This window comes from Choloepus didactylus, chromosome 17, assembly GCF_015220235.1.
Source record: "Choloepus didactylus isolate mChoDid1 chromosome 17, mChoDid1.pri, whole genome shotgun sequence".
NCBI lineage: Eukaryota > Metazoa > Chordata > Mammalia > Pilosa > Megalonychidae > Choloepus > Choloepus didactylus.
In genome coordinates this window covers 37,154,563-37,181,160 of record NC_051323.1, presented here as the reverse complement: position 1 = coordinate 37,181,160, position 26,598 = coordinate 37,154,563, and the positions used below count along the sequence as shown (strand labels likewise).

The following is a 26,598-nucleotide window of genomic DNA, read 5'->3' as shown; positions in this document are numbered from 1 at the left end:
AACCCAAAATAGCATCTATTAGTTGATTTTGACTGAAAATGTGTGTATGTGTTTTAGCATATAAACAGAGTGGCAGGGAATTAAACATAAATATATAATGTGTTTTCTAAATTTAGAAAAATCAAAAGAATTAACTCATGTTATTTAACTACCTTTAGAAGAATGGATTAGCAGAGTATTATTCAAAAGCCTTAATTATGAGAGAAGTTGGTAGCAATAAGCTGGTATCCAGTAACCTGTTGTCTGCATTTCAGAGAGCTTATGTCTCTTCTGGGCTTGTTAGTTTTATAGAAGAAAGATGAAGGAATTAAGTGACCATGGAAATCTTTCCCAGGCAAGGCAGCCCTTCAGATCATCACTGGTATAGTAAAAATAGATACTCCAGAAAGAGGTGGGGAAGCTGATTCTGTTACTGCTTCTAATTCCCATCTTGGGCAAATAAAGACGTTCCCAGATGGGATTTATTTTCTGCATGAGGAGGGCACTTAATTTTTAATACATTCTCAGTTCCTCAGATACAGATCACTAGGAAAAAAACTCATTTATTCAGCAAATGCATTATTTTTTTGATGGTCGAAAATTACATTTTGTCTCAGGAATCTAATTGATAGTTTTAGGAAATATTAATATTAAGGGCCATTCACGGAAAACTTTCATTAAAATCTAGTATGTTTGGTTCATGGCTGTATATGAATGATCACATGCAGACGAATTGTGATGGTTGATTCTCTATGTGGTCTCTGCTGCCTCCTGAAGGTGTGAGCTGAGTCTACTTCAGTTTAATTTATATTTATAGTATTTTGGCAGTACTATATATGATCTTAGACAAACCCCTGTACTGTTTTACAGACTAAGAACAGTGGTATGTCCCAGGTTAAAAGTCACAGTGGCAGATCCCGAACTAGAAGCCAGGACTCCGGGCCCTTGGTCCAGGTGGACAGCCACCAGGCCAGGGTGGTCGAGCTGGCAGGAGGTGGGCTGGGAGTTCTCTCTCCGGGAGCTCGTGCCTCGTCCTCCTCAGGCCCCCACCAGTGCCCGTGTGAACTTTTGGCAGGATCCCTACCTGGATCACTCATCCTGCTTGCTTACTTCCCACTCCCTCCAGCTGTTCCTCTCGTTCTCCAGTGTAAATGAGGAGCAGGAGTGGTGGTACATGGAGGTTGCCACGTGGAACAGGTCCCAGGAAAAATAGATCCCTGCCGCAGAACGGCCCCGAAACACACACTTAACCTGAAATGGAGCAGGAGCAACTAGACCTTCTTTTTAGAAACTGATAGAAAAGTGGCTGTCTTTAAGACAAAATCCTGAAAGAGGAAGTTTAACTATTTAGAGCTCCCTGTTTAACCAAGTAAACAGGGCACCAACATAACTCTCACTAGTATCATGTAGTTGGCTGCCCCATTTATGTGTCTCAAAACCCCTAGATCCCCACCTGTCTTCTAAGAATCTGTTCCCGGGGGGTATCGTGGAGACCTACTGAGAGTGCTCTTGTCCTTTTTAGAGATAGAAATTATCCTGGAAATACAAAGGAGGCCAATGATGTCAAAACTAGCCAACAAATAGGCAGTATTTGCCTATGAGTGCATAGGGATTTGTACTCATCTATTGTTGCCATTTTCCAAAGCAAACAAAAAGAAGCCATTGCTTATCGAAAGCCCTTCTCACAGCATGAGCCATAACTCTGGGTTATGCAGACAAGAAGGAATTAATCTGTATTATCTCACTTAATTGGGCAGCTCTTGTGAATTTTGTCATCACTGTCTCAGGAAAATGGAGTCATCTCTATGTTTGTGCTTGCTGTAAGGAAAGTGCTTCCACATAAATAGAAAACCACATTAGAAAGAGAAAAGCTCAGCCACATAATTATTTTCTAGTCTAAATATCACCTACATGCTGTTTAAGAAACCTTGATGGAATAATACTGATTTCCACAAGGGCATCTCTGAGACTAACTTGATTTCATTGTGTTCACGTCAGAAAACCTATGCATTTTTTATAAGCCCTGAATAGGACCCCCCCCCCAACTTGTAATTGTCTGAGTAAAAGCATTCTCTCGTTCTAATTTGCCCTTTACTGTTGACATTAAATGCCTTAGAATTATTTCTGTACTGTATCACAAAACATACATAATTAATACATACTGTGACTGGAAAGATTTGAAAGGACATATCCTAGATCCTAAAAATATGGTTGAAAACGAAAAACTCCAACCAACTGGTCAGGAAACAAAGAATTTTCCCAGCTAGGATCAAGCTCCTATGGGGAAGTGAAACCTGGGAAAAAATTAAAAGGTACCCAATTACATTTCCAAAAGGTGTGATAGACAGAGAATAGCCTACATCTGCAGAATTCAGGAAAAAAGGCCCCATCCTTGAGGAGAGTTCTGGCTGTTGAGGCTTTCCTGGGTTTGTACCATTTCTTCGTTTGCTACTCACAGTCATGAAACCCTTACTGGGGTAGAAAAGTGGTATAATTGTGGAGACAAGCCCCTGGGGCTGTGCAGAAATTCCAATAAAAAGCAAAATAAATAAATAAATAAATAAATAAACAAATAAATAAATCAGCTTCTTCAAAAACACAAAACTTTAAAAATTATCATTTTAAATGTGTGGATGCTTCCATTCCAAGGACACACTAATACAGCTATGCAGATTACAAAAGCAAATATAAGGTATGGAATTACAAATGCAAAAGAGGGAGACACTGCCTGTATGTTTAGTGTTTTTAGAAAGAAATGATAAGTAAAACTTAGAAATTTAATTTAACTTGGAATTTGTATAGCTTTATCAGAGAGTACGTTCCCTTTCCCTCTACACCATCTGCAGGCATATTCCGTCTCTTTCTTTCTTCTCCTCCTCAGTGTCTCTAGTATCATCAACATCCATTGAAACCAGCTCAATGTGAGCACCACAAAGTAAATTTGGTACCTCTGCTGCCTTAAAGGAGCTTATTATCTAACAAGGAAGAGAGAAATCACCAATAAAAAAATTGCCAGTCTGAAACAAGAGATACAGAAAAAGAAATCATTTTGGTAATGAATAGGAAGACATGATCAGTCCATTCTCCCAAATGCATTAAAAAAAAAAAGACTTTGCCCTATTTAAAGCTTGGTAACATTTAAGCATAATGGAATATCATTAATTGTGATTCAAAAGACACTCTTTGTTTATAATAATTGCCTGGTAGTGATTTAACCCTTTAGGAGTGCGTTAGTGTCTTCATCTAATGCTATAACCTAGTAGCCTGAAAGGATTACCAGCTTTCAAATCGTTGACTCATACTTAGTAGCAACTGAGGATTGGGAAGGATTTCCTTTAAATCAAATTATTCCTTTCTCTTCCTTCCTTCCTTCCTCCGGAAAAGGAGCAGACTACCCTTCCCTGTCCTTTGGGGGAGGGTCTCTGGACCACGTTAGGGCACTCAGGGTTGGGCATCAGTGAGCACTTGGGGTAAGGTTGCCAGATTTAGCAAATAAAAATAAAGGAGGCCTAGTTAAATTTGAATTTCAGATAAACAATGAATAATTTTTAGTATAGGTATGCCCCATGCAATAAAATTATAAATGGACAATGTAAGTACATATATTACATGGAACATACTTATACTAAGAAATTATTTGTTGCTTTTCTGAAATTCCAATTTAACTGGGCTTTCTCTATTTTACCTGGCAATCCTAATTTGGCGTCTTCCTTGGTCTGCTTCTGAAAATGGCAGTTGAGAGCCCAAGTGAACTGGAAAGGAGGTGGCTCTTCACAATCAGAGAAGAGACTCTGCTAAACTGACACATGATGAACTGATCACAGCCTGGTCTCCCAGCAGCTGTGCAGCTAGGGTGGAACTGCTGGGCCAAGTTGCTCCTTTAAATCTGAGTTTGTGAGGGGGCAGCAAAGACTTGTTGACCATACCTCTTCTTACATTTTGAAAGGAAGAGGCATATTAACCATTGTAATTTCAAATTTACTTTTGCGTGCCATGTATATTTTTTTAATTTTTTGGAAAACAACATAAATGTCTAGCAGTAGGGAAATGGATGAATAAATTATAGAAGTCATTGATAATATTATAAAAGAATATTTAATAATAAGGAACAATGTTCATGATATAATAAATGACAAAAGATTAGATAACAGTATGATCCTGTTTTTGTTTTTCAAGAGCACATGTATATAGAGAAAAAACCGTGGCAGGATGTTTATCAAATGCAGGCCTAGAAATTTGAGTGATTTGAAATTTTTTTTCCTTCTTTATCTGTATTTTTTACATGTTCTACCACAGGTGTACTACTTTTGAAATAGAGAAACTAAGAAATTAATTTTTTTAGTTATAAAATCATCTTTTGAAAGTTTCTATAATGCTCTTGTCTTGGAGGATTAAACCAAACCCAGTTTTCTCAGAGCTGGAAATAGACTCTGGGTCACAAAGCCAAATGGCTCTTTCAGTAAATGTCATGAGATCTGTCTGTCACAAACTAGACATGATTTTAATGACTTACTTGAGAGGTTCCCTTGTGATCCTGTGTTTCGGACTCTGGTGTTGGGCCCGTGATTTCCTTCAGCAACCCGTCATTGTGCATTAGGAAGCTCAACATACAAATTCCATTCAATGAGATCCCTTTAGTATATGATACTTCTAAAATATTTGAGCCTAAAGAATATTCTTAAAGGTCAAGTTTTTATTCCTCTTTAGAGTGTAAATAACGTTCTGATTTTTCATTGAAGAAATGAGTCATTTGACATTTGTGTTGTTTTCACACAGCCGATGGAAAATGTCTGGTGTCAGTTGGTTTAGACGATTTTCACAGTATTGTGTTTTGGGACTGGAAAAAGGGAGAAAAGATAGCCACAACCAGGTAAGAAGCTGTTCAAATCTTACGGCATCCTATCGATATCACACTTCAGTAAAGGTTAATAGCTTTCATTTTCTCGTACGATTTCATCATCAAACTCAGATGAAATTCACATAGAAAGCTTAACACCTAAGTGAAAACATATTGCAGTATTTCATAGTGCCAGACCTGACTTAGAGCAGTTAATGTTTGTTGCAGGGAATTGGAAATTTCTGAAATTCTTTCCAGACAATTATTCACCACTTTGCTTTTAGTAATATATTATCTAAATCAAAGCTTTTTACCAGTGAGACAAAGCAGCTTTTCTGAAGCTTGTGCCTTGCCCCTTGTTTTCCCACTGCCTTAGCAGTCAATGTCACTGGAGTCAGAAGCACCATTTGTCATGAGGTGGCAGCATGCAAGAAAGGAGGCCCCATCGTGTGCATCTGCCATTTGCTTTCAAAGCAGGCAAATTGTTTCCCTAATCTACCCGTCTTATAAATAGACTTTCCAAGATCGACTGCTGTTTATAGACCACCTGTCCTCCCTTACCCCAGCCCCACTCCCTGCTGAATCAGCGCTAAGTCTGAACATTACTTTCCACTCCTAGTTACAGTGAGCTTAGCTGTTTGCCCAGCATGGTCACAGGTCAAAAATAGTTGGCAGCTAATGCCCAGTGATACAATTTGTAGCCTGAGGCATGGTGTCGGTTTACCTCCCTACTAGATCTTCCCTTCATTAACCAACTTCTTTTCTACCTTGCAGTACAAAATCATCTTGGAGTTAATGGCTTTGAACCCCAATGTTCACTTCTTACGTTAATATTTCCCCCACATTATCATATAGGAAAAAAATTTTGACAATTTGAGTTTGATGAATGAAGATATATAAATTGCTGGAGACTGAGGAGTTGATAGACCCTTGAGGACTCCAGCTGACCGGCTTGGAAGAAAAACAGAAGCTTTTCTGATGACTGCTATTGAGATGGAATTCTTGGCAGCAAATGGCAGCTCTTAAATCTCCCTGCCCAAGTGGTTTTCTTTGGTCTTGCCTTCTAGTGTTTCTGTCTGCTGTACTATTCCTGTCTAGAACTGGGATTCAGCTCCTGATCAGACTCTGCTCTACCCCAACCTAATATGTGGAATTTCAGTTCAGTATCTCTGATAACATACCAGCTGTATTTAGAGATAATTTCAGGGAAAGAACATATCTGAATTTCAAAAGTAACAGGAATGCAATTTTTCTGCTGGAAAACCCTCTTAGCTGCAGGTGGCTCATGAGTTGTTTACCAGAAACAAGAGAAATGGAAGAAAGAAATATTTCCTAATATAAAAAAGTAGATATTTATTATACTTGATGGGCACTATTATCTCTTCTGTTTAATTTAATTCACATAAAATGACTTAACACCATGATGTTACTAATACCATTTATATTTGGAATTGGCTCCCAAGCCTTATTCACTTTCCCAAAACAGGATATCCGCAGAATCGCCCTCCGAGAGCATTTTTGCGAACGTGATATTAACCAACACTCTTTCCAAGGAGGGTTGTCAAGGGTTGTAAACGTTCTCTGGGAGAATACTAGATTAAAAAATAATAAACTCACAAACGAATGAATGGAAATTCTATTTGTGGCCCTAAGATTAGGGTGTTTAAAAAGATTGAAACTTTAACGATAGGGTTATGAAAAGAAGTGCTAAAGAAAAAGCAGTAATACTTTACTAAATGGTGCCTTCCTGGCTTCCAGGAGTCATGTTAGTCCTGAGAGGGCCTCAATTACTCTCAGAGAATGGCTGACTCAATGACACTCCTCAGTTTACACTTCTGGGTCTCAAACATTGCCAGTGTTGCTGCTAGCAAGGCTTAGCAGTAAGTCTACTTGGAGTAGGCAGTAACCCCCACATCTCCTCATGGGAGATTGTTCTACAGCAACGCTCATCTCCCAAGGAGTGCGAGTTTCATGGGGGGGAAAGAAGCACAGTCAGAGCCGTGCTGGTGTCCAGTGCTAACGTGTGTCCACTGTGCAATGCTGTACTTGTAAAAGTAGGAACCTACCCTCCTTAACCAAAATGTTTAAATGAATCCACTCTTTATCAGCTCAGAAGAAATAGGGAAGTTCAGAATTGGAATACAGAAATCTGTTAACAAGATCTCAGAGACCTGATCTAATCTCTTTGAGCAGTTTCTTTGCATTGTTGCCAATTTTTTATGAATGATTTCAATTGCCGCCATTACAAATGTATTTCCTGATTTTTTCCCCTCTCTCTTACCTTGGCTGTTCAAATTGTAGCTGATATATAAGTAGTCCAGTTAGAAACCAGTCTTAGAAGGGGTAGTTAAATCACTTGATATCAGTATCAGTTAGGGCAAAATAATGAGATAATTAATCAGGTGCCTTGAAGGCCCTTGATTTGGATTTTTTGTGGCACTGAAAATGTAATTGTGCAGTCAATGACTAATTATTATTGATGTGTTTCAGCTCAGAAGTTTGAATAGGAAGATCTTAAGCAAAAAGTACAGTTATCAAGGTGCCTAACAAGAACACTTCCAGTGTTAATCGAAGTTGTGCTACTAGAGTTTACGGACAGCTAATGGAAAGCTTAGGACAAAATGTTGGCCCGCCTAGACAGGCGTATTGAACTTGAGTGTGTGCATTTGTGTATTAGCTCCATTGCATCGTCTATTTTAGATCCCTGCCCTTACATACATTTAGTGAATATGGCCGAGCCTCCTGCAAAACCAAATTGACACCCTTTTTTCTCACATCCTTTTGAAAAAAAGATGTAACTCTTTTGGAAAATAGCATTTATTTTCTTCTTTACAAAATAACACATGGTTGTTATAGAAAAATTAGAAAGCACAGAAAAGCATCAAGAAGAAAGTGAAAATCATCCCTAATTCCGCTACACAGTCATATCTTGGTTAGCCTTGTTTAGTATATATGCTTCTAGTATTTTTTATTCATAGATGGGAGTATATGGTGAATACTGCTCTGTAACTACCTTTGTGTTTCACTCACCAAGATATCATGTCAGTGTCTTCTAACTTGTGTTATCCGGATTATTCTATATATCCTTGTAAGCCCTTTTAAGTCTTTTTTGGGAGATGGGGTATAAATCAAGTATTTGTTTAGCCTTCCTATGATGGACTACATTCACAAAAAGAGAGCAAAGTCACCCGGAGGACTCGCCCTCCATGCAAATGAAAGTGTTCTGAATGAAGGTTTGGATTCCAAGTTACCCTGGGGCAACCGCCCCTGGCTCCTGGAAGAGGCACCTTCCTTCTCTCTCCCTTCTCCTCACTTGGGGGCTTATCACCTCCCACTCAGGCATGAGACATTGTCCTGTATTGGGGCAACAGTACAGAGTCTTCTACGTTTTTATTCTTTCCTTTTAGGATCTGAAACTCGTTGCATTTTGCTTTCCTTAAGCGCCAAGTTGTAGGCATCTTCCTTGCAAATTTAACACGTGTCAAAAGGAAAAATTACAGAGGTAGCCAAATGAGCATTCTTCATTTCATACATTTATATGCCATCATTAGCCATCTTGACAGAAACAACATTGGTGTTCTCATGACACCAAGAAATTAGATGAAAGCTAAAAAGTTCCCTCAAAAAAAGATTTTTCTAACTTTTGGGATGTTTGACATTTTATAGACACAAGCTAACAAGACAATGCTCTTTTCTCTCTAGGAAGTGTAATTTGTTATATTTATCCTCAATTTTCATTTTGGTTTTCTCCATCCTCTTATCTCTGAAATATATATTAATGATTTAGATTCTTTGGGGATTTTTCACCAACCAAGAAATATTTGGATGCTTAGTGTATTTTATGGTTATCTGGTTTAACCCCCCACCCCCTTTTGTGTTAAACACACTATCTCTTTTCTTTTAGCTAAAACTTCTGCTCTCTGTCCTACTTGTTGTGATACATCCAGTGATGTGTCTTGGCTCTGTCAGAGAGACAGAGTGAGAAAGCAAAAATATCAATTCTGTCTCTTCTCTCTGCTTCCCACCATAGGACCCACATTTGTGTAGCCATAATGGATCCAGTAATGCTGTGTTCTGTTCTGTACTTTTCTTTCAACTTTTATTATGGAAAATTTAGAAGTTACATAGAAGCAGAGAGAATAGTATGAGAATTTCCTTGTACCCATCACCCAGCTGCAACAATTATCAACATCCTACCAAACAAATCTCCCCCCCCCATTTCTTTTATTTTACTGCAATTTTTTTTTGCTGGAGTATTTTAAAGCAAATTCAAGAACTGAAAAGGTGTATTTAAAAAAAAAAAAAAAACAACAGGAACAGCAAACATCTATTACCCAATTCTCTTCTATTGTATCTTCCAACTGGTGCTTATTGATTCTTTATGTTAATTTTATATACTGTTGTTCACTAAATTATCTTGTTTTACATCATTTCATTTTAGCTTTTCTAGACATACAGTTATATCACGCACAAATAGAATTAGTTTTACTGCTTCTATTTCAGCTCTTATGCCCTTAATTTTTTTCATCTTATCTAATTGCACTGGTTAATCTGTTCAATACAGTGCTAAGTGATAGTGAAAGTAATCTTGTTTGTGACTGTTGGGAATACCATTAGGTGAAAAGCTGACTTTTAGGTTGATACTCATACACACATACATACGCATGCACCACAAATAAGCTACCATTCCAGCACTTTGTATTTAAAGAAAGGATAATGGCACATATGCCTAGAAACTGCACACAGTTGTCTCAAATGAATTCAAGTTTCTCACTGATAGGGAATGCAGAGAAATGTGAATGTCTAAAGGAACTATCTGAAGGGTCCATTAACTCCTGTTGCATTGGGTGATAATTGACTGTTTTTTTTAAATTCATAAATGAGTGTTAGATTTTTAAGTGCCTTCTTAACTTCTGTAAAAATGATATGATTTTTCTCCTTACAACCACCTATTAATATGATGAATTCTATTATTTAATTCCCTAATATTGAAACCCTCTTGCGTTTGGTCACAATGTATTATTAGTATTTTTAATGTGCTGTTGGATTCTATGTGCTAAAATTTTAAGATTTTTGTATCTATATTCATAAGAGAGGTTGGTCTATAGTGGTTTTTTGTTGATTGATTTTCTTTTATATAATGAAAATCATGTCCTAATGTACCAGAGGAGACCATCAAATAATCCATTAAGACCAATAAATTCTTAGACTCTAATGTGATGCTGATGGCCTCTAAAGCAGGAATGTCCCAGTTCTGTGGAATGCTAGATCTGCAGCTCAAAGTCTACAATCAGTCCTTACTTATCTAATTTTCGTTCTGCACCCCTTGGGTGTTATAAACCTTACATTTCTGAATGCGAGTATTCTAAAGTGCCTTGAATCCTCTCTCTTTCCACAGTTAGGGGTCAGGGGCTTCAGTTTCCAGTGAGTACATGTCTAGCTGAAATCACAAGTGGTTGTTTCTTCCACAGCAAGAATATTACATTAGAAGCTTCTCATCGATATCAACACAGTGTCCGCTCCCTCCTTCTGCACAAGATGTATATACCCTTGGAATTTCTCACAGTCCTTTATGGGTGGTGGGATTGATTTAATCTAATGGAGACAGTCTGATCCATTTTAAATATTTTCATTAATTTATTTAAAGCATAATTAAGTAGACTTTGGTAGCAATATTAGAATAAGAAGTGACACAAACATGCAAAGAAAGTCAAAGGTCATTATTTTAATGTAAACCCCTGTGTATATTTTAAATCATCTTATATTTTAGTTCTGTTAAATATGCTTGAGAAAAGTTAGAACAAATGCATGGCTTTAATAAAACTGTGTATCAGTGCTTCCATGCAAAGTAGGATGTTTACCCCTAACTGTCTCTTACAGAGGACATAAAGATAAGATATTTGTGGTCAAGTGTAACCCACACTACGTTGACAAACTGGTTACAGTTGGGATGAAACACATCAAATTCTGGCAACAAGCAGGTACTGTTGTTTGGGTTTATCACTTATGTGGTCATAGAGTTTCAGCCCAGCTCAAAAACAGCCACCACCCCTAGCTGTCCGTCTGTCTGCAGTCTATAATTTAAATGTGCCTAAAAGTTTTCTCCCAAATTCACTTTGGACTGCTTAATGTCTAAGCTGTGAAACTGAACACTCTATATGATGTCATGAATATTCATTAATGTCCAGAAAGCTTTGGAAAATATTCTGCTGTGAAAATAATTACTTTTATATTTAGTCACCTGTTCTGAAAGCATTAATTATTATTGGACTAGTGAGCAGGAAAGAACATAATCACTTTGGCTGGGTGAATAAAACTTTCAATATTTTGAAGGTTCCTTTATTTTATCACTGGATTTAGCACATGAATTAAACGCAGGCTCTTGGCACACGGTAGGTGGCTAACAAATATTTGTGGATTATAATGTTGATAATAATGATTAGTAAACAAGCATGAAAAAACATGGAAACATATCTCATTCTTATTAATAAGGGAAGCCTATTATTGCAGTTGTTTCTGAATTCTTAGTATCAGCTTTGGTAACAAGCTGACTCTTACACTGGACAAAACACAAATAACCTACCATTCCAGCATTTTCTGTTTTTCAAGAAAGGATAATGGCATCCAACATGTCTGGAGAGACAGCCTGTGAATAGTTGTCTTGAAAGCACATGGGTTGGTCAGTGGCAGTCAGGGACTGCAGGAAAATATGGGCATCTAAATGACAAATCTGTTGGTTTGTCCCAGTATACTTCCTTTTCCTAGAAAAAGAATACTTCCTTTTCTCGCACATACACACCCAAATCAAGGCAGAACATGTATAATGTGTGCATTTACAGTTGGTGCAGTTTTTGTTTTTTGGGGTCAACATTTGTGATACCTTTCTTAGCAACTCCAGGCACTTAGTCATACCCTCCTCGGGCTGGTGCAGAACTCGCTCTGGACTTCGTTAGATTTGTGACAGTTGGACTGCTGTGCATACTGAGTCCTCTCACCAGCCAGGCCCTAAGTTCCTTGGAGGCAGGAACTCCTTCTTTTTCATCTTTGTATCCCCAGCATTGAACACTGGGCCTACCACAAAGTAGGGATTCAGTAAACATGGAATGAATGAATGAATGAGAAGCCCTCTTTATAGTAATTTTGGCTATGATATATTCTACCATCTTTAAACATATTTTGCCAAACCTTAATGTAGACATGCTAGGTTTTTTCATGGAAAGTAGTCATGCTATAAGCGCATGCAAGATGTAAATTGTTTTAAATGTAATAAATATTCTTGGGCCTCTCTAGGTGGGGGCTTCACCTCTAAAAGAGGAGTTTTTGGAAGTGCCGGAAAATTGGAAACAATGATGTGTGTTTCTTATGGGCGAATGGAGGATCTAGTGTTCTCAGGAGCAGCTACTGGAGATATTTTTATTTGGAAAGATATTCTACTTCTGAAGACAGTGAAAGCTCACGACGGGCCTGTGTTTGCTATGTACGCATTGGATAAGGTGTGGTATAGATTTCAGAATTAATTTTCCTCATCAGCTTTTTAAACCTTTAAGGTAGTCTTACGAAGGCACACCAAGAGGATGACTGCTTCCAAATAAAGAGTACTATCTGGATTAGGAAGTAGCTGTCATGAACTTCCAGTCAAGAGAAGGAGAGAAGGGAAGCCCAAATATTCTTCATAATTCCTCTTTCATTCATAAATGTTCTATGGGCAGTTTCTCACACTTGCTCTTCCTGGTTCTCACTCCTAATAGCCCCTAAGAAGTGTGTGGGTAAGTAGACACACAGCAGCCGCAGAATCCCGAGGAATACTTAAGCATTGTCTTCCTCCTCAGTGGCACAAGGGGCAGAAATCTGAAAGTACCAAGTAGTGTTAGATAATTGTCCCACACATGGATTTGACCAAAAATTGTGTTCGTAATTGGTAAACGGAAGTGCTAGAGTGAAGTCTGTTCACTAGCTGTAATTCCACTCAAGATCATCTTTGTCCCAGTCTGTCCAGCTACGCACCTGACTTCCAGTGCTGCTTTACAAAGATCACTTCCTGTGCTGTTGAACCATTTTCTTCCATCAGTCTGCTAGTAAATACTGACTTCAGATTCACTGAGAGTTTTGCTCGTGGCCAGTTCATTTGAGCTCAGTCCGAGCCACCCAGCACTCCTAACTCATTTTTCATTTACCTGCCCCCAGGCAATGTGTTGATCCCAGTGCAAAAGTAGGTTCTTGTTAGATGAACAACTATGTCCATTCTAGTGGTTAAGTTGCTTTTAAATGGCAAATTTGTTTTGGTTAGGCTGCAATTGGTAGAAAAGACTAAATCAAAATGCGAAATTTCTGTAGGCCTGAAGTTGATGTGAAATAACTGACTTTTTAATTCAGTTTTATTGAGATACAGTCACATAGCATACAGTCATCCATGGTGTACAATCAGCTGTTCACAGTACCATCTTATAGTTGTGCATTCATCACCCCAATCTATTTTTGAACATTTTCCTTACACCAGGAAGAATCAGAATAAAAAATAAAAATTAAAAAAGAACACCCAAATCACACACACACCCCATCCCACCCTATTTTCATTTAGGTTTTGTCCCCATTTTTCTATTCATCCATCCATACACTGGATAAAGGGAGTGCAATCACAGGGTTTTCGCAATCACACTGTCACCCCTTGTGTGCTACATTGTTATACAATCGTCTTCAAGAGTCAAGAATGCTGGGTTGGAGTTTGGTAGTTTCAGGTATTTACACCTAGCCATTCCAATATATTAAAACCTAAAAAGTGTTATTTATATAGTGCGCAAGAATGTCCACCAGAGTGACCTCTCTACTCCACTTGAAATCTCTCAGCCACTGAAGCTTTACTTCGTTTCAATTCACATGCCCCTTTTGGTCAAGAGGCTGTTCTCAGTCCCACGATGCCAGGTCCAGATTCATCCCTTGGAGTCACATCCTGCGTTGCCAGGGAGATTTACACCTCTGGGAGTCAGGTCCTATGTAGGGGGGGAGTGCAGCGAGATCACCTGCTGAGTTGGCGTAGAGAGAGAGAGAGGGCCACATCTGAGCAACAAAGAGGCACTCGGGGAGACTTAGGCACAATTATAAGCAGGTTTAGCCTCTCCTTTTTAGTAACAAGCTTCATAGGGGCAAGCCCCAAGACAGAGGGCCCAGCACATCAAGCCGTCAGTCCCCAGTGTTCCTGAGAACATCGGCAACAATCCAGGTGAGGAAGTCCTACACCTCTGCATTCTCCCCCAGCTCCTCAGGGGGGCCCCGAATATATGTTTTTATTCTCCACCCAAATTACTTTAGGATGTGTTGCTAGTTCATTCTAATCTATACAGACCTACCATAGCTCACTTCCTATTCAAAGTTCCATGTAATTGTACTGTTTGAACAAACTGACTAGAAGTTATATTGTTTAGAAAATATAGATCCTATACCAAATAAACATCTCTTCCCTTGGTCTCACATGGAAGTTGAAGTTTGAACACAGTCAGTTTCAACATTTACCCTTTGGCCCGATTTGTTCTAGTCTTAACCAGATCTGCTTCATTCATATCTCTAATTGAAGTCTGGGCTCTATTTCAGTTTTTTAATTTATTTTTTTAACATTTTTTGTGTTCGTTAATACTGATATTCATATCTGCCGAGCTCTAGCTCTGAGCCTTAGGTGCAACACAGACACCCAGTGTTCCAGAGACCAATCAGGTTATACATTAAGAGATCAACATCTCAGAGTTTGGAGATAGCCATTACAATTCAGGAATAGATTTGACTGCTGTAAGAGCTTTCAATCTAGGGACCATTACAATACTCCTTTCCCTGTTAGGCTGTGCTCTAAGATTCAATTCTGAGTTTACACATTGTACTTAGTCCATATTGGTGAGGCATTATAGTGTTTGCCTTGGTTTCTGGCTTACTTCACTCAACATGCTGTCTACAGGATCCATTCACCTCCTTGCGAGTCTCACAGCTTCACTCCTTCTCATAGTTGCTCAGTATTCCATTGTGTGCATACACCACGTTCACCATTCTGTTCCTCAGTCAGTGAACCCTTAGGCCACCTTCACCCGTTGCAAATCGTGAATACTGCCTCCGTAAACACAAGTGTGCAAGTGTCCATTCATGTCTCTGCTCTCAGATCTTCCAAATAGATAACCCCATAATGAGGTAGTAGGACCTTATGGCCCCACATACTTAGCTTCTTGTGGAGCCACCACAGTGACCTCCAGAAAGGCTACAACATTCTGCCTCCTCATCAACAGTAAATATGTACATCCCTCTCTCCATGTTTTCTCCAGCACTTTTACCTCTATTTATTTTTCTTGCAATGTTATAGAGATATATTCATATAACATACAGCCATCCACAGTGTACAATCATTTGTTCACGGCATCATCACATAGTTGTACATTTATCACCACAGTCAGCACTTGAACATATTATTATGGAAAAGTGTTAAAAAGATAATAAAAATAAAAATGTCATACAATACAATATAATAGTAAGGATAGAAAACAGTACCACTACCAGGAATCCCATATCCCTCCCTTATATCCCACTCTCATACACATTTAACTTTGGTATGTTGTGTTTGTTACATTTAATGAAAGCGTTTTGGAATATTATTGTTGACCAGTTTGCTTTGATTATGTTTTTTCCCAAATACCATCCCTTTTTCAACACTGCATGGTTGACATTCATTTGTTTACCCACATGTGAGAACATTTTTATATTTAAATAACCGACTCTTATTGCTTGGTAAGTTGCAAAATCATGACAAAAGACAATATATTACATATACACATATTGCAGTTTAATTTAGTTTCATGTTTGAATCTCCCTGGGTACAAATTCTATAAAGAGAGTAAAGGTAATTTAATAAATTTCAGAATATTATTTCATTGTGGACTTCATTGAACTGAGTTAAATTAAAAGTATTCAAGAAAACAATGAATTATTCAGGATTTTTCTTAAAAAAAAAAAAAAAAAAGACTTCTGAATAAGAACAGTTGGTAAATATGATAAGCTGCCAAAAAAGGAAAACTAGTAAAGGCAAGAAATCATAAGCCTAGAAGAAAAGTAAAGATCATTGTTTAGTAAAAAAGAAAAAAAACACCCAATATGTTCAGTTTTTTACTTCCCAGGTTTCATAAAAATTAATCTGAACTTTAGTTATTGTGGATATTGATGGCTATTGAACAAAATAGCAGGAGAATTTCCTTATATGCAGTACCTACGTTACTCTTACTAATAAATAATATTGATTTTTCCTGGGAGTAATTATAAACATTTTTTAAGTTGTTTAACAGTGATGTTAATTCAGATCCATTCTGTAGGAGCACATGAAATTCTAGAAACTCTGCTAGGCATTGGTATTCAGAGATAAGTGAGGCTGGTCCTGCCCCATAGGAACTCATATTCTGGTCTAGAGATTGGACACAGAAGCAATCATCCATGATCTGAGTAAAGTGCGGCAGATGCACAATGAGAATGTGCTTTATCCTGCTAGGGAAGTAGGGAGGGGATGCTTCCAGAAAATATTATATGTATTGTGTACTTAGGAAGAAAATACACACAGAGTACCCAAGTGGGAATCATGTTGGGGTTGGGTGGGTAGTTGCTCATGTTGGTGTGTATATAATACTTCACGTTTGTGCCTTCATAGGGTTTTGTAACAGGTGGAAAGGATGGAATCGTGGAACTCTGGGATGATATGTTTGAAAGATGCTTGAAGACCTATGCCATTAAAAGAGCAGCATTGTCAACTAGCTCAAAAGGTGCCACTACAGAATATGCAATAGAAATATTTCTGTTCATAGGAATGGAGAAGATGGTACTAAATTTCCTGGAAAAACATTTCCCAATCAATTATATCTTTTTCTCCCACACTAAGAGCTCTCAGTCCCTGGTAGAAATGGCATGGATGATTGCCTAGTACTCAGTAGTTTGGAACTTAAAAATTTGGCTTAAACCAATAGTCACAGTCTTTTTATTTTTCATTCTATTAAATGCAACATTTTCCCCCCTCAGGCTTGCTTTTGGAAGATAACCCTTCAATTCGTGCCATCACTTTGGGACATGGACATATCCTGGTGGGAACAAAAAATGGAGAGATTCTAGAGATTGATAAGAGTGGACCAATGACTCTACTTGTTCAGGTATTATGTTTGTACATATTCTAAACCACAAATCACATTAGGGCTGGGTCTGAGGTGAGGCAAGAGAGGCACTTAGAGGGCAAAATTTAGGAAAACGTTCACTTTCAGAGTCATGCAAGTGCTGCATTAGTTACCTATCGTTGTATAGCAAATTACCACAAACTTAGAGACTTAAAACAACACACATTTTTTTTTTTATCTCATGGTTTCTATGGGTCAGGAGTCTGGGCACAGGTTAGCTGGATCCTCGTCATAGGGTTTCACAAAGTTGCCATCAAGGCATTAGCCAGGGCCATTCTCTTCTGAGGTTAGGCAGAGAAAGGATCTGTTTCCAGGTTCACTCAAGTTGTTGGCAGAATCCAGTTCCTTACAGTTGTAGGATGGGAGGCTCCCATTTCTTGCTGGCTGTCAGCTAGAGGTCTCTCCCACTTCCTAAAGGCTGCCCCTAGTTCTTTGCCATATGGGGTTCCCCAACATGGCTGCTTACTTCTTCAAAGCCTGCAAATGAGAGGAGAAATGGACAGTACAGTCTCATGTAACATAATCACGTCATCACGTACATGTGATCACCTTTGCCTTTGTTATTTTCTGTTCGTTAGAAGCAAGTCACAGGTCATGCTGCATTCAAGGGGAAGTGATTGTGCAGTGATCCAACTACCAGCAGGATTGTGGAGGGCACCTCAGGAGTCCGTCCACCAAGTCCACCACCTCACCCCCAGTGATTCATGTCCCTGCCACACACAAAATAGATTCTCTTCTCCCCTGGTCCCCAGAAGGTTCATTTGTGATAGTATCTGCTCAAAGTCCAGAATCTCATCATCTAAATCAGGTCCAGATGCAGGTGAGGCTCTTTAGGCCTATCAATCTGTTAAATTAAAAAGACAAGTGATCTGCTCCCCGCACATCAAACACACAAGTGCTGGCATGACCCTAAGAGTGAGGGCCTCCTTAGAATCTGTGCCTCACCTCTAGTCTCAGCCTTGATTCACATATACATTTTATAAACTTCTTGTCCTCCCTCTCCCTTCGAGGATTGTATTTCAGTAAAATCTGATTAAAATAAGCACCACCAGCATCCTCAAAAAGCAAAGAAGTGATCATATCTCTTCTGATGTTGGACAGACTGTACTTATAGATAGGAGAGGGCATGGTGAAGGTTTAGATAGGAGAGGGCATGGGGAAGGGTGAGGGTATGTGTTCAGAAGTTAGAGGGAAAAGATACGCATGGATTATATGAGCTTTCTGGACTTTTGTGGGTCTAGGAAAGGGGCTCCACCTCCTTCCCCTGATCTGATTCATGCCTGCAGCCTCCCTACGTTAGGGAGTGACTCCAGAATCCCGACAGGGCCCCTCTGCTTTGCCCCACCCTGGGAACTGGTGTGTACTCATATGATGGCTCAGAACACTGCAAACTTTTAAAAATGCGTGAGTCCAAGCCCTACCCTGAATACCCTGAATTAGAATCGGTGATTATAGTCAAGAAATCTGTATTTGAAACGAAACTCAGAAGCTCTATAGCTGGTTCTGCCAGGCAGTCAGGATTGAGAACCACGGTGGGGATGCATCCTTGAGGTGTGACGACTTTGTTCCAGCTGCCCTTGCTTCTGTTGTTTCCTTCCAACCTGATTTTTTCCTGGCCACAATTTCTTGTTGACTTTTATTGAAAAGTAAGTGTTGATTTCTTTTTAGTCCCCAAATTTTGAGAGTGGTTTGTTTCCATACATGCTGTATTGCTGAATATTTTATAAGAGGAATAAGATCCTGAGGAAGGATCTCTTTCCACTCAACTTGTTCACTCAAGTTGTGATTTAAAGAATACTGTGAGATTTAAATTCCAAGATTTCTAATTCTAAAAAGTATTATTTAGAGTCAAGCTAATTTTGTTTAAATATGTTCTCAATTTGAAAATAAAGGCTTTTCACTTTTTGGTTCTTTGCTATATTTGTTTTCATTCTAATAATAAAAAATAAACACAGCTTCAATTTATCGAGCACCTACCCTGTGTCAGGCAATACTGTTGTAATACAATTTTGTCTCCCATCTCTACAACAGATTTGCTTAAGTTGAAATTGTATTATAGATGAGGGGACCAAAGCCCAGTAAATTGCCAACAGCCAAATGCTAATAACTGGCAGAACTGGGATCCAAACCAAGGTTTGTCAGATACCAGAACCCCTTTTATTCTACTAACCCAAAAGTCTCTTGGTGCAGCTATTGTTGCAGGAAAGCAGTGCAGCAGCTTCGGGACACTGGTAGAGCTGTTGGAGCTTCACACAAGATGTCTGTTACCACCATTTTCTCACCTTTCACTTATACCATTCTTCCCCTTTATCTCTCTGTCTCTCCCCTTCCTGACTTCCTGTGTAGGACCCAGTAATTCATCTCGGTCAGTGTTCTCTGGGCCCTGTGAGCTCCGCCCTCTGCTAGGTGTGTGGTGGAATAACTGCTTCCTGCTGGCTCGGGGCTCACCCTCCCACGTGGAGGGAAAATGACCTCAGGAAAAGTTAAGGCTGATTAAGACTGTTGACGATCAGGCGATCAGGCGTCAGGAAGGTTTCAGTACCACTTTTCCCTTTTTGGTGGCATGGCAAGCCAGTCCCACAGGGAAGGGATTGCTTATTTTTGTTTTCAAATTTCATCTTTTTAATCAGCTCCATGAAGGACAGCCTGCACGCTATGAGACACAACAGAATATTTCTTTCTTCCAGTATTAAAAAGGTGACATTGACAAACATTTTTAAGAAGCTCTTCTATATTATTAGGGTGGTGGTCTCATAACATAGAGTAAAAACCACTTGTTAGCAATCGTATTCTTGACGGAGATTTCTTGTAGGTAGGTTCAGAAATTGCCTCTTAACTGTGGTAAGGAAACCTTGTGTACAAATTTTTTTAAATGTCCCTAGATGCACATTAGTTTAAAAAAATCATTCTAACCAAATTTTTTTTTTTTTACTAAAACCAATAATCTTGAGAGCCCAAACTAAGAAACTAGTAAAAGAAAAATACCCAGACTTTACAATGTATCAGAATTTGTCTTTAAATGGAAGGGAAAAAGTCTGAAACATACGGAGTATTCTAAAAGGTCTTTGACAGGGTACCCCGGGAGTTCAATTGAAAAATAGATATTGATGTACTAAAGCAAAGATGTTTCAGTGCACCTGCAAAGATCTTTATAAATACAGCCATTGGGAAGGACAAAGCTGGGTCAGAAGAATTTTTATTTATTGTGTATATTACATGCGCAAGCCTCATCTCAGTTGTCAGGATTGTCTCTGTAATTCCCTCCAGAGTAGTGGTCATAACCACTCTGGCTTCTGCCAGCATTATCTTTGGATCTTTCATATCTATTTCCATATCCTCCAGGCCTACTGTCATACTGGCTGCTCCCGTATCCCTGGTCCCTACCACCTCTAGAGTAGCTGCGACCATGCGCATAGTCCCCAAAGACACCCCCTCTGGTTCCCCAGGCTGACTTGCCCACATGGTCCACACGGATCCGGCGGCCATCAGAGACTCCGCATATGTGGTCTGTATGGCATCTGAGGCATGCTTTGGGTTGGTGAAGGTGATGAAGCCAAGACACTGAGTCTCCTGACCATTTCAGAGATAGGCCCACAGCTGCTGAAGTGGTTTTCCAACGCCTGTTCATCAGCGTTGAAATCAAGCCCTCCCACGAAGAGTTTTCTTCCTTGAGGCGACATGGCAGAGAATTTAAGTCCTGAAAAGTAGAAAATGAAATGGCCTGAGCAACAGCCAACTCTGAGGAGCAAAGAGAATCTGGATTGCTTATTTTTTTAAGAGAAATGAAGCTAGGCTGGGAGAGGGGAGCAAAGGGCATGTGGTGGGTTGTGAAAATTCCTGTTGTGTGTACTCTGAGTATAAGTAACTCGCAGTTAAGCAACTGTTAAGGGCTGAGTGAGTGTCTAGAACCTGCCCCTCAGGGTACTTCCAGCCTGCCTGACTCATTGTCCATTCCTGGGTTATACAGGACCTAAATGATCATATTAGATTAAGGAAGTATAATTTTAAATCAGTATGTGAGACAGAGATTTTTATGGGTCTCAGAGCCCTAGAACCCTGCCCTCAGAATGTTCCAAAGGGACTCTGTAAAAGCGCCAAGGAGAGCCAGGCTGGAGAAAGAAGGAAGGGTTGACATCAAGCCCGTCTTCTGACCATGACCCTGGGGGCCAGAGCTTCTGAAGAGGAGAGTTAGAAATCTAAGGATGTCAGGTGCTCCCAAACCCCATAACTTCAGAAACCATGTCTACACCATTTGGCCCCTCATTTTCTCTGGTATTTGCATGTTGACTATATTTGGAAGTTTGCATCTTCTGCAAAATTACTGTTGTGCTCTCAGCCTCCCAGTTAAATCCAAATCATCTAATTTCTCTTTGGAAAGCCACCTGTTCCACAAAGCATTCCAGCTACAAACAGCTTTCATATGCCTATGTGGGGTGGCCTTTTTTGCTTTACTAAGCAAAGCCCTTTTATAACTAGCCATTAAAAACAGAAATTTGGTAAACAATTAATTGGGCCTGTTTACACTAATCTTTTCTTTACACTGCTTTATTGAGTGATAAATTGTAGGAATTAGATTCATTTTCTCCAAGATAATTGTTCATCTTTTCAACTATGGTTTTATCTCAGTTATTATTCTAAGCCATTTAAGTGTGTTCGTGGTAAACTATAGTCATGTGGAATTGCATAGTAAGCACCTGTCACTTTTCTGATATTCACTGTTGGCACATAGATAGACCAATTTGTGAACAGATGTTGAACTTGAGCTATACTCAGGATACTTGAAATGAAAATTTAGCTTTCTTTGTTTCTGTTCTGCTAAATACTATGCATGCAAATGACCCAAATTGCATTAAATTAACAAAAAATATTGCTATCTAATTCCACTGACAATATAGGTGGTACCTACATCTTTTACAATGTGGTTTTATAGAAGGAAGTTGTTTATATCATTGTAATCAAGCTGTTTAACTAGGAGGTGCATATATACTGTACTTCATTATTCACAGACCATTCCAAATGGAAAAATGTTTGGTGTCATATAAATGAAACCTATAATCGATGAATCCATGATTGGCTTTCTAGACAAATGCTTTACCATCATGTAGAGCTTTAGATTCAAGTTCAAATGAAAAATTATTCAGTGTGATTGTTTTGGCTCAAGGAAGTCCAAACCGTATTTATTCACATTTGAACCTGTTTCGTGTACTCTTAGGCTGAATGTGCAGCACCAGGCTGAAGAAGGGCTAGCCAAGAAGCATGAAACGAGTTTATGTTTCCTCATTTCCTCTCCCACAGGGGCACATGGAAGGAGAAGTGTGGGGTCTGGCAGCGCACCCCCTCCTGCCCATCTGTGCCACAGTGAGTGATGATAAAACACTTCGGATCTGGGAATTATCCTCCCAGCACCGCATGCTAGCAGTACGGAAGCTAAAAAAAGGTAAATGACATCACTTCACACATCTGTAAAGGTATTTACAAACAACAAGGTGTGTTAGATTCATTCATTCATTAACCAGTATTTACTGAGAGCACCTGTTACATGCTAAAAAGTATTCTAGGCAAGGGGAAGTGAACGTTTATTGCTACAGACCTATAACTAAACAGATTATTCTGGAAAGATGGCCTGATTCAACGGTGCACCAGCTCCGTTCATTGTACTGAACAGACGTTTGCCACCTGGGGGCAATGTGTCCATCCTCTTCTTGAGATTTGAAGAAGTCAGTGGAAACATATCAGCTTGTAAAAAATGCTGTTTCTCTTTGTCTATCAGTCCCAGAATGTATTTCATTATTGAAAATCAAAAGTCAGATTTAAGACAAAATTATATTTAATATCAGGAAAGAAGTAAATATGTATTCAACACTGATAAGCACTAGAACCAAGAGACATACCAAGAAACAAATTCAGCAGATCTTCACTGAGTAACTTCTGTGTGTCAGGCACTGGAGACACCAAGATGGGTAGTTGCATCTCTAGTGTCAGAGATGGACAAGATTTGAACAGAGTCCCAGGAACAGGTGGCCCATTCCAATTGGGTAATTTGAGGAGAGTCTAAAAAAGGGACTCTTTATAAAGGGGTGGGAGGATGTAGGGAAATGACCCGGGATAGTGCAGCAGAATGCAGCGAGTAGCCATCAAGTACCCTTACCAGCCCTGTTCCTGAACGAGCAAGAAAAAGAAGCACTTGCTGGAATCTTGAAAGTGGGAGCTGTGTGAGATGGTAGGCTGACAGGAGCTGTGTTCTTCAGCCAAGAGACTCGGCCGGCATGCAGTGACCCCACAGGGACACAGCTGAGAGAATAAAGACCCCAACCCCCTTGCCCTCCATCCTTTACTCCCTCCCTCCCATCTGCTGCCCGTGATCCCAGCCAGAAGCCAGAGAACAGGGGAGCCCACTGACACAGCCCATGCAGGTCCGCTGCCAGGCACAGGACAGGGTGGAGAGTGGATATGGAGAGACAAACCAAAAATATCTGGCGAAAAGAAGGTAGTATGGAGGCTCAGAGGAGGCCTGCTGCCAGGGACGGCTTCAACAGCAAGGTGACGTGAGAGCCAAGGCCCAAAGGATCCATAAAATTTCTTAAGATAGGAAAGAATGACGGAGTTTGGCCCTAAAATATTTGTGCTGGGTTATATAGGCAGAGAAACAGAGAGAGTGTGTGCTAGGGGAGATAAAATGAAAAAAAAAGGCCAAGACAATGATATCAGTAAAAATGGGTGGCTAATATTGCTGAGCCAGCACCCGTGTTAGCACTTCACGTTTACTCTTCATGGAACCCAATGGTTATTATTATTACCACTTACAGATTAGGAAACTGAGTCACAGAGAATTTAAGTAGCTTTCCCAAAGTTGCACAGCCAGCAGCTATGGAATCAAATTCACACCCAGGCAGCGTGGCTCCAGAGCACACACCTGTGGCCATGGCGTAACACTGCCTCCCTCCACCGTTTTGCCTCTTTTTATACTTGTCTTCCTGGTAAGTGGTAGAGCCAGGATTCAAGCTAAGTCTGACTGCAAAGCTCTTATCCACTACAAGATTGGATCATTTTGGCCACTAATTTATATCAGGGAAATGATAGACCAAGTAAAAGTCCCCACTGTGGAAAACTTGAATGCAGACAATGGACTTTAATCACTAGGTTAAAAATTAGTTCGCAAGAACTACTGATATAACTTAGATATGATGACTTTCATCCCAGTTTATGTCTGTTGTCCTGGGATAATTATTAATAGTTCTCCTTTTTACTCTCAAAACTGGTTTGGCCAATAAATTATACAGCTACCCTAATCTTAATGGCTCTCCTCAAGGGCAGTTTCCCCTTTTTATTCTCTCAGCACTAGCACCATGCCTAACTCACAGTAGGTAAATAAATGTTTGCTAAGTGAGTGAATGAAGATATAATTTAGATAAGCCAGTTTAAAGTTATGTGAAAAGAGCTTTCCACATACCATGAACCCTGAAGAGGGGTTCACGAAAAAGCTTAGTGGTTTGTAGTGTCTCGGCGAAAGGCTGCACTACCGTCCCACCCCTGGGCTGTGATTACCAATGTCTTGACAGTAAGAATTGAGTGGTAAGAGGCATATTCTTAAATAAGATTTCTATTAAACATGTCCGCAAAAAGTTCATACTTGTCATTCAGAAATATATCCCCATGACCCTACAAAGCAGTAGAGATCACTGCACGTGCAGTGTCCGTATTCCATTCTTTCCATGACAGGAGAAACAGGAACAGTATCTTTCGCCTCCAGAATTATGCATTATGAGCCATGTGTCAGAGAACTGGAGTGACTAACAGTAGAATTTCTATGTTTTCTAAAGAAAATTTTGTTTATAAGGCATGGAAAAAGTGGTTTCCAGAAATTTCATTACAGAACTCCCTTCCTTTAAGCATCCCCTCTTTTCTTGAACACAGAGATGCTTGTTACATTAATCCTTAACTCCTTTCTCCATTCTCCATCTACTCCACTTGCCTTCTGAAAACCCCAAGTGTTCAGATACTAAGAAAGGAATGGATGAACTCAGTAGAAATTGAAAACATATTTTTGACATTATGATCATTTTCTTTGGATTTAGGGGGAAGATATATTTTAAATTATGAAGTTTTAGTTCTTTTCACAAGTGCAGCGTTTATTTAAAGACACGGCCGCATGACAGTGTATAATGTGCATACACTAATTTCTCCATCTCTTCATTTGGTTTGGTTGACAGTAGGGTCTGGGATAATAGCAGTACTCTTTGTGAATTATTTTATAGGAGGAAGATGCTGTGCCTTCTCTCCGGATGGGAAGGCCTTAGCAGTTGGTCTGAATGATGGGAGTTTCCTTGTCGTGAATGCCGACACTGTTGAAGACATGGTCTCCTTCCATCACAGAAAAGAAATGATCTCTGATATTAAATTTTCAAAAGGTGAAGATGGCAGAATATGCTTTTTAAAATGCTATAATCTTGGAATAAAAAATACAAGAGGAGACTATCTTAAATGTTTCCTTGACCTTTTCCCTGTTTTAAGATGCTCAGTTCCTAGAATAAATTACCATGTAAAATGTTTTGGTGCTAACTGCACGATTTTTCTTTATAGATACAGGAAAATACCTTGCTGTGGCATCCCATGATAACTTTGTGGACATTTACAACGTACCTACAAGCAAAAGAGTCGGCATCTGTAAAGGCGCTTCCAGTTATATCACACACATTGACTGGGACTCAAGAGGTAAAGTAGGTCATGGTTTTTTAAACATAATTTTTGTTTAAAAAAAAATCTGTCAATTCATATATTGTTTCCAGAGAGAATGGCAGTTGCGTTTTAGAGAAAATAGGGGGGTGGAGGACCAACAATATAAATGGCTGTAATTTTACAACCTGGTGACAACAGCTGTTAGCATTTTGAGTATTTTTCCGGCTTTTATTGCTATTAATTCAATTCATTGAGTTTTTAGACAATTGAGGCTATCTGATGCCTTCAGTTACCATAGGGAGCCATCGCCTCACCTTTGTGCTCAGCATGCTGTGTCCTTGCCCTGCATCTCCTGTCTGCTTTCCCTTTTCCTACCTAAGTTCCACCTCCTGGAGAATTTGCTGAGAAGCCTTAAACAATTTCCATCCTTGAAGGGGGTAGAAAGTTATATTCAGCTCACCTAAAGGGTCTCTGCTCTCCAAAATTTCCAGCCTATCCCCTACTTCCTCCAACTCAGGCCCACAGGCACCGTGGGGATTTGCTCATTTATTTAAGTCTAGATTCTACTATGTGCAAGGTCTTAAGATAGGAAATGTGGAGGTCGCAGAAGTAAGTGAGTCATGGTTCCTACTCTCCATGGAGTTCATGATTCAGTGACTGATGCCTGCCCATACAGAGGCACCCAGCTGGGTAAGGCATGGCAGTAAGAACTGGTGAGTCTTGGGGCAAGCATGAGTGTGGTCTCCAAATGGGCCAAGTCGGCATTAAGGACCTGGGGTAGAACGTTGGTGCTATGGTGTCCTATCCCAGGGACTTGGCCAACATTAGAGTGTAGAGCAGGCATTTAGGGATAGGCAGGGTCCCAGCTTTCAAGGCAGTTGCAGTCCACTGTGGGGGAATCAGGGAGCCTTCATAGGAGTGACCTTG

The 26,598-nt window shown here is 39.6% G+C and overlaps 1 protein-coding gene and 1 pseudogene across 4 annotated transcripts in view; one reads left to right on the top strand and one right to left on the bottom strand.

Annotated features, from left to right (window-relative positions):
• Nucleotides 1–26,598, top strand: part of EML6 (EMAP like 6) — a 333,322-nt gene that overhangs the window by 244,084 nt on the left and 62,640 nt on the right. For all 4 annotated transcript variants that reach the window (XM_037806998.1, XM_037806997.1, XM_037806996.1 and 1 more), the window contains 8 exons: nucleotides 4,756–4,849; nucleotides 10,697–10,797; nucleotides 12,107–12,309; nucleotides 16,482–16,593; nucleotides 16,847–16,974; nucleotides 22,291–22,432; nucleotides 25,251–25,403; nucleotides 25,576–25,707. In XM_037806998.1, coding sequence (XP_037662926.1) covers nucleotides 4,756–4,849; nucleotides 10,697–10,797; nucleotides 12,107–12,309; nucleotides 16,482–16,593; nucleotides 16,847–16,974; nucleotides 22,291–22,432; nucleotides 25,251–25,403; nucleotides 25,576–25,707 — 1,065 coding nt within the window. The remainder of the gene's footprint in view (nucleotides 1–4,755; nucleotides 4,850–10,696; nucleotides 10,798–12,106; nucleotides 12,310–16,481; nucleotides 16,594–16,846; nucleotides 16,975–22,290; nucleotides 22,433–25,250; nucleotides 25,404–25,575; nucleotides 25,708–26,598) is intronic.
• On the bottom strand, nucleotides 20,228–20,675 carry LOC119512375 (annotated as a pseudogene).